This window comes from Mirounga leonina, unplaced genomic scaffold (assembly GCF_011800145.1).
Source record: "Mirounga leonina isolate KUSES-001 unplaced genomic scaffold, KU_Mleo_1.0 Mir_101664, whole genome shotgun sequence".
Taxonomy (NCBI): Eukaryota; Metazoa; Chordata; class Mammalia; order Carnivora; family Phocidae; genus Mirounga; species Mirounga leonina.
Window position 1 is genome coordinate 527,126 of NW_023270175.1, and position 7,485 is coordinate 534,610.

A 7,485-nucleotide genomic window follows, 5' to 3' on the forward strand; every position below is an offset into this window, starting at 1 on the left:
ATCTTCACCACCCTGAGAAGAAGTATTAGTTTCCCCATATGACAGATGAGGAGCCTGGGGCTCTGAGTGGATAAGTAACTTGCCCAAGGTCATACAGCCAGAGCACGGTAGAGTCCACCTTACTTACAAAGAGAAAGAGAATGGACTCCAGAAATCCCAGTGGCCAAAGGTCAACTGTCTGGTGGCCTCAATTAAGGAATGAGGTTAAGTTTTGACCAATAGATGGCACCAGCGTGTGTGAGTTTGGTGGTCTGCTCAGGTCCGTCCAAATTCAGGCACTTCACAGCGCGGGCTCAGAACTAAAGCAGCCCCATCTCAAGTTGAAGGAGGAGAGAAATGGCCAGCATTTTGGTCCTGAATCAGATGACGTTAGCTGGTCCTGTTTGTAGCTAAGCAAAGATACGGGAGACCAGCAAGTGGAGGGACAGAGGTGGTTCTTTAAGAAGACCCAAGAATCGGGCGCCTGGGTGGCTCAGTCGGTTAAGCGACTGCCTTCGGCTCAGGTCATGATCCTGGAGTCCCTGGATCGAGTCCCGCATCGGGCTCCCTGCTTGGCAGGGAGCCTGCTTCTCCCTCTCCCGCTCCCCCCTCTTGTGCTCTCTCTCTCAAATAAATAAATAAATAAAATCTTAAAACAAAAGAAGACCCAAGAATCTTTTTCCTTCAACATTTCCTGGGCATGTCCTTTGTACCAGGCAGCATGCTGTGTGATAAAGTCACATGGGGATATCAGACACAGCCACATGGGGACAGAGGCAGATGCTATGGTAGACGAGGTCCTGAATATATGGGGGCACCCAACCTGGACTTGAAGGTCTAGGGAGGCTTCTCACAGGAATGGTGTCTGAGCTAGTCCTCTGGGGTGAAGGGGAGCTTACCAGACCTACGAAAGTGGTAAGGCATTCCAGACAGAGGCTTAAAGCCACAAAGGTGTTAGAAAACATAACACATTCAAGGGCAGGAGCCATAGGCTTCAACTGTCAAGAGAGGAGTCTGAAGAGACGGGCAAGAACCAGGTGATCGAACAGCCTAGAATATCACATTAAGGGCTTCATTTGTGAATATATGAATAGAAAAGCCATAGATTCTCAAGGGGATCTGCGACCAAGAGAAAAAAAGAAAGGTAAGTCCCAGTTGTTGGGGAGGCAATGAAGAGCCAGGAGCACACTATGGTCTGATCTTGTGACCGGTGGGGAGGGCACATTGCAAAGGGCCCTGAGGAGGCAAGAACATTAGTTGGGGTAATTGGGGCGGGATAGGCATGAGGACCTGAGCTGTGGTAGATACAAAGGGAATCGAGGAGATAAAGTTGACAGGACTTAGTAACCCCCCCTCTTGAGCCCCCTCCCTGCATGCATACACTCATCTCCAGAGCTCAACTGAGGTTGTACCTCTCACTTCTCCCCCCAGCCATACTCCCAATTTTCAAGCTGCTTTTGGGGGGCCTTTTTGCTCCTTCCCTAAGCTGCCTTTGAAGTTTAGTGGAGCCTGACTGATTTCACAAGCTGACAGAGAAAGCCTGGCCCCATGCTGGGTCGGTTCCTGGCCCTGTATCCCCATGGAGTAGAATCTGTCAACTGACCTCGGGTAGGGCAGTGAATTGGCCTTGAGCGGGTCTCTGACCCTCTGCCTGTGGCTTCACGACATGGGCAGAGTTCAGTTAAGAAATCAGCACAGTTCCAGGAAAAGGGCACCCATCATCTAGTTTATTTGTCTCCTGATTCATTTCATACCAACACACAGACCCCAGTGGATAGCAGGCAAAATGGAGGGAGGTCCCCAAAGCAAGCTGATTTCCTAGATGCTCCCTTCCTCTCCTGCAAGTCTCCTCAGAGAGGTGCCCCCACTTTGCCTGGATCTGATGTTGGTGTCCCTGGAGGTGAAGCCAGAAGTCAGGTTTTCTGTGGGGAGACAGTACTCTGGAGCCAGCTGGAATGCTGGGGAGTCAAAGAACCCCAAAGAGTAACTGGTCCTCTCTGCATGGGCAGGCACTGTCTTGATCTGCTTCCCGGGGAGCTTCAGAAAGCAGGTCTTCCCCTAGAGCTCCTTGGACCCTCTCACTGTCTCACAACAACACAGACAATGAGATGCAGGAGGCCTGGGCCCACAGGCCAGCTGAATATCGCCACGGTGAGCTGGGAACTCAAGGACCCAACTTACAGTCTAGAGAGCTATGTCTGGAGATTCCTGGCTCACTGATGCTCTAGAGCCTTGCCAGTCATACTGAACCCCAATCAGACTCTGACCGGTTCAGTTTGGGCATGTCAGGAGCGGGAAAGGAAGATGAGCTGTGGCCGTGTGCGGCTGACCCTCGTACCCTCACACACTCTTCCGGCCCCCTTTCATCTGTCTCCTCTTTCTTCTCCTCTTCTTTGTCCTTTTCTTCTTCCTCCTCCTCCTCTTCGTTATCTGAGTCCTCATATAGGTTGATGGTTGCCTGGACGGGGAAGTTCTGCAGTAAAATCTCCCCATCACTGTACAGGTAGTCAAAGGAGCAGGCTTTAGGCCAGAAGAGCCTGTGGACAGAGAAGAAATATGGCCGCTGACTTAGATAGGTCTTTTACGTGCAGAGAGGCAAGGAAGGCCACGAAGGAAGTCAACCCCTAAATTCCTTCTCCTGCCTGCAGTAATGAGGTGAAACGGAAAAGAAGGAAGCAAGCATTGTAACAGAACCTTCTAGATGGTTACAAAATGGCCCCAGGCGGGAAGGTCATATCTAGTGGGCATAGAGCTGTGGGGAGCCCCTGCCCCGGTATCTGTCAACTCTGACATTGGTCCCATTCTCCCCCCGCCCCACAACCCCCCACTTCAGAAGTCTTCTAGCGAAGAATTCTCTAGCCCTGTGTCCTCCATGTCCCACTAAGGCTTCCTTTGCTGACTCCGCCCATAGGGGCTTATTCTTAGGGGTCACTGGAAGGCAACCTTGGTCGACTCCCTTAACCACCTTGGGCTTCAGTTTCCTGGTCTAAGAAAGAGCGATCCTGGCACTGCCTACCTCCTCCGGCTCCACAGGGCTTTTCTGGGGACTGGAAGAGCTGACAGGCCTACATCAGGTTCCGAGCTGGGCGCCACAGGCTTACCTGACAGGGTGATGGAACTCGGGGTCAGCCTTCGTGACTTCGGCCCCTGTTGGCCCACCAGTAGCCTGTCCAAAGCAAGAGCTAACATGTGGCTCAAAGTGCATGGCCACGTGACTACCTCCTCCATACCAAGGGTCACAACCCTCCGTAAGACGATCTAGAAGAAACCTTAGACATCTCGAGGGGCAGCCCCTGCCCCCCCCACAACAAGGGCCTGGGTCCTGGTTCTGGTTGTAAAACAAGTGCACAGAGTCCTGGGGGTTGTTTGCTTTCCTGCCCCTGTTCTAACACCTCTTTGGAGACTGGCCAGGAGACAGAGTTCTACTGAGCCGCAAAGATTCGGCAGTGGCCGCGGGGGGGGGGGGGGGCGGTGGGAGGAGGAGAGCACTAGGGCTGCATGCCAGGAGACCAGGATTCTAGCACCAGCTCTCCCACAGACTAGCTGTGGGGTCTGCCCAAACCCCTCCCCTCTCCTGGGCACTCGTCTCTTCATCTTTCCCACCGCAGCAGAAACCCCAGGGCTGCCCTCCTCCCCCAGCTGTTGTGGACTCAAACATGAGCGAGGCCGTGGACAGGCTTTCCCACATCTGCAGCCCTGGCCCGAGGGCGGAGGCGCTCTGGAAAGGGACCTGCCTGGCCACTGTGAATGCACGTGGCTGCCTATGCACGTGACCGTGGGCCACAAGGGCTCAAACTCACCGAATCTACCGGTCTCCTCACCTGCCCCAGCGGGTCACTTGTAGAGGACAGCCAGGGCCTCCAGAGACAAGCTCCTCTAGGACAAAGAGGCGAGATCAATCCGTGGAGGAAGGAGACTGGAACTTGGCTCCGATGTGGGCCCAGGTCAGTGCCCCTCCCCCCTGCTTCAACAATGTGATCATGGCTCTTGGCCTTGATCGGCTGGTTTGTAATTATCTGTTTACTTGCCGTGGAGCTTCTTGGGAGCAGACTTCACGTTTGATCGTGTCTGAATCCCCAGCGCCCAGTACAACGCCTGGTTCACAGTAGGCATTTCACTCATCGTTTGTGGACTGTTACATGCTTAGAGGAATAAAGGAGGGTTGGGCGGAACATATCTGGCCCCCGGCTCTCCTACTCCAAGAAGTAGAGCTGAGAGTCCTACCGTAATCTTCCTGCGCTGGGGAAAGGGGCCCGGACTATTCCTGGGCCCACTGCTTCCCCACTAGACTCCCAGAGGTCCTGACAAAAAGCAAATGGAAATCTTAAGGTGTAGTCAGGGAAGAGACTGCCCCCCAGCCTCTTTTGGGACTTTGGCCCTCTCTTACCCCCTCTTCAGCCTGGGTCATGTGGAAGCCACGCTCCGTGGCAGTCTCCCCTGCTCCTCAGTGGACTAAGCAACTTGGCCCACGAGGGCCTGGCTGCTTGGCTTTCAGCTTTGGCAATACCCCCTATCCCCAAGTTCCCCTCCCGCCACCCAGAGGGATGAGCGAGGGGAGAAGCCAGTTGAGACACTCCAGCCTGAGATGTGGAAGGGGCAGTCTCTGGGTGCTGCGAGGCCTTGCCCTGCCCCTCCACAGAGAGCGGGGGCACCCTGGCCATCTCATCCATTTCATTGTCCTTCCAATGCCGGGACCCCGCTAAGCCCGGGTTCGGGTCGCCAGAGGCCAAGTTCCACTTACCTTTCTCTGCCACCTACTCGTTGTCCAGAGGAGACAAGGGGCGATGGACTTAATAGGCCAAGGAGCCCCTGGGGCTGCTGCACAGGGGTTGGAGCTAGGACCAGGGCTGGGGCCGGGGCAGCGGCAGCGGGAACAGAAGGGTCCATCCTTAGGGGGTCGAAGCCAGGCAGGCCGTAGGGGCTCTCATTTCTCAGAACCTCCTGCATTCTTTTGGCCTTTCCTGGGAGACCCTTTTATAAGGCCTGCCTGGACTCATAAATTATTCAGGGCAGAGCAGGGCTGGGGGACCTGGGAGGAGGGACGAGGATTTAGAACAGGGAGCTCACGGAGGGGGGAGCTGGGTCTCTGGGTGTGAAAGCCCTCCCAGTTGAATAAACAGAGAGTCGGTGGGGGGTGAGGGGTTTTCTTTACCTCCAAGTCAGAAAGGAAAACACAGAAGGGGCAAATCACACACCATTTGTGCAAATTCCCCAGGCAGTAGCAAGGTTAGGGCGAGAAGCTCATTAGCACCCAAAACCACAGAAAGCTGTCAGGCCCAGAGGGCTGGAGAGACAGGCCTTTGGCAAAGCCAGTTCCCAGCAAAAAGGGACAGCTGACCCGGCTAAGGCGAGCGAGGGACTCACACATTATTTCTGCTCAAAACCCGCAAGAGATGTGCCAAGTGGACCTGATAGAGGGTGACCGCCATTAAGCACGCCACCTGGGTCAGGAAAATAGCAGGGTGTGGGTGGAGCGGGTCCAGCTGCCTGTGGGGTGACCCTCAAGCCTTCCTTCCACGCCCTTTGCTCTCTGGGTCGGTCCCTTTGCAAAAGTGCCCGAATATCCTCTCGGGCCTCAGCAGTAAGTGGTCTGGTAAAGGAGTGTGGGCAGCATTTCAGGGCTTGGAGGTCAGATTCCAAGTCTCAGAGCTCAGCCCCCAGTCCAGGAGCCAGGGTCCTGGCGGGTGTGTGGGGGGGGCGGGGGCGGTGAGGCAGGCTTCCTTCTGGCTGCCAAACTGCCTCAGCACTGTCCCTGGCCCAGGGTCCTCTGTTCCCTCATATGTGAGACGAGAGTGCAAGGTGCGGGCCCAGTGCCCTCAAGGGGCCCTGATAGCCTGAACACCATTCGCTGGGTAAAGGGTACTGACCCCGGGGCGGGGGGCAAGCCTAGCGGTTCCAGCACAGTCTTTGGCCTTAGCCAGTCTTCCGGGCCTTTGCCAGAAAGCTTCCAGTTACAACTGTTGGCGGCCTCTTTGTGCTTTAGAAGTCCCAGAATATTCCTCCGGAGCCCAGCATCCAGCAGCAGCATGGATTTCGCTTCTTGGGTATTCGTCCCGGTCGGGTTTGTGATTGTCCAAAATTTGAGACTACCTCAGTGTCCAATGATGGGAAACCAGCTACATTCGTTAGGGTAAGTCTTTGCCCGTGAATACTAAGCAGGCTCTCACAATCAGGCTCTAGAAGGATAATCATCAGCACTGAAAGTGGGAAAGAACATCAGATCCTAGCAGCACCTGAGCACTTGGATTCAGGGGCTCCTCTTTTCTCTGTTCGCCCACCCCCTCCCCCCACCCCACTTCGAATTCTAGCCCCACCGTGTGCTCTGTAGCAAAGGAAGATTGGAAACAACATCGACAAACACCTCACTTTAGAAAGCAGGCTCAACAACTCCTGGAACAGTGAGACAATTGCACATTCAAATTGGCTTGGTGGAAGACTGGGGAGAGAAAACAAGTGGAGACTATCCAGGATGCCGGGGGCGGGGGCGGGGGGGTGCGGGGAGGGAGGCTGCTTGGAAGAAGGAAGAAGGTGACTGCGGTCAGTTCTGGGAATAAGACTGTGGGAGATTTTAACTTCCTGCTTCGCGCTTTTCTGAACGTCCTCAAAGGTTGCACAGGATCCTGCTATTCTTTGGGCAAGAGAAAATAAAGACACGGGGAAATTAAAAAGAGAGAAGGAAATGCCTATCCTGGGAGCAGAGAACCCTCTCGGGGAAATGACCCATGCTCTGTGGGAGCGAGGCCGAGGCCCATGGCGGAAGCTACAGGGAGACACATTTTGGCTCCATCCAAGGAAAACTTTCTAACAGCCCAGCCGCCACCTAACCCAAGGGCCTGGCATGGCACCAGCCCTCGATAAACAGAGGTTTATTATATGTGTTGAAATGAGGGCAGTGACATGCGTGGCCTCGGACCGGTAAGCTCTCTGGCCCTGCTTTGTGCGAGGCAGGCTGGATCCTGGGTCCCAGGGAGGGGAAAAGGAGGGCTGCTGGGGAGCCCCGAGTTCCTATCAGTCTCTGAGGGTTCTTGCTCAGTTGACCTCCAGAGGATGAGAATTTGCTGGTACGGCTTGGCCTCGCCAGCTCCAAGGAGGAGTGAGGCCGAGGAGGAGCCTGGTGGAAGAAAGGCCTGGAAGGACTGGGGCCAGCGAAGGAGAAAGAAGCTGACCTATTGGCACTCCCTGGGATCTTTCTGACCTCTAGGTGGCCGTGGGCTCCGCAAGCAGGCAGGAGGGAAGAGGGAAAGGGAGGAGAGGGAGACATTACTCCTGAGCCCAAGCCGACTCAGCCATGCCACCCATCCTGCCACCTCCGCCCTTGAACCTGTGTTCATTCTTCCTTCCGAGTATGGGAGCTGAAGCCCCTGGCCCCTCTCGGTGGGCTCTCCCCAGCCTGAAGGATTTTTAAGGCCTGCAAATGTCGCTGGACAAATGTGGGAGCCTGGCTGTTTTCCCTGCAGTCAGCACAGAACAGGAAGGAGTAGGACGGCCAGCAGGGTGGCAAGGAAA

The 7,485-nt window shown here is 55.1% G+C and overlaps 1 protein-coding gene across 1 annotated transcript; it reads right to left on the reverse strand.

Moving 5' to 3' along the window:
* Positions 1-1,029: 1,029 nt before the first annotated feature.
* On the reverse strand, positions 1,030-4,866 carry RIPPLY1 (ripply transcriptional repressor 1). Its single transcript, XM_035005309.1, has 5 exons — positions 4,721-4,866; positions 3,780-3,855; positions 3,081-3,145; positions 2,318-2,516; positions 1,030-1,098 (listed from the first exon to the last, which is right to left on the reverse strand). The coding sequence occupies exons 1-5, from the start codon at positions 4,864-4,866 to the stop codon at positions 1,030-1,032; spliced, it is 555 nt and encodes a 184-aa protein (XP_034861200.1).
* Between the last annotated feature and the right edge of the window lie 2,619 nt (positions 4,867-7,485).

What these genes read in the sequence shown, in the direction of transcription:
- RIPPLY1 (XM_035005309.1), bottom strand. Translation starts at nt 4,866, where the DNA reads ATGGACCCTTCTGTTCCCGCTGCCGCTGCCCCGGCCCCAGCCCTGGTC. An exon ending in GAGTTCCATCACCCTGTCAG is followed by an intron (nt 2,517 to 3,080) that starts GTAAGCCTGTGG and finishes CTCTGTCCACAG; the next exon opens with GCTCTTCTGGCCTAAAGCCT. An exon ending in GGCCGGAAGAGTGTGTGAGG is followed by an intron (nt 1,099 to 2,317) that starts GTACGAGGGTCA and finishes TCTTGGTCGCAG; the next exon opens with ATCCCCTTGAGAATCTATGG.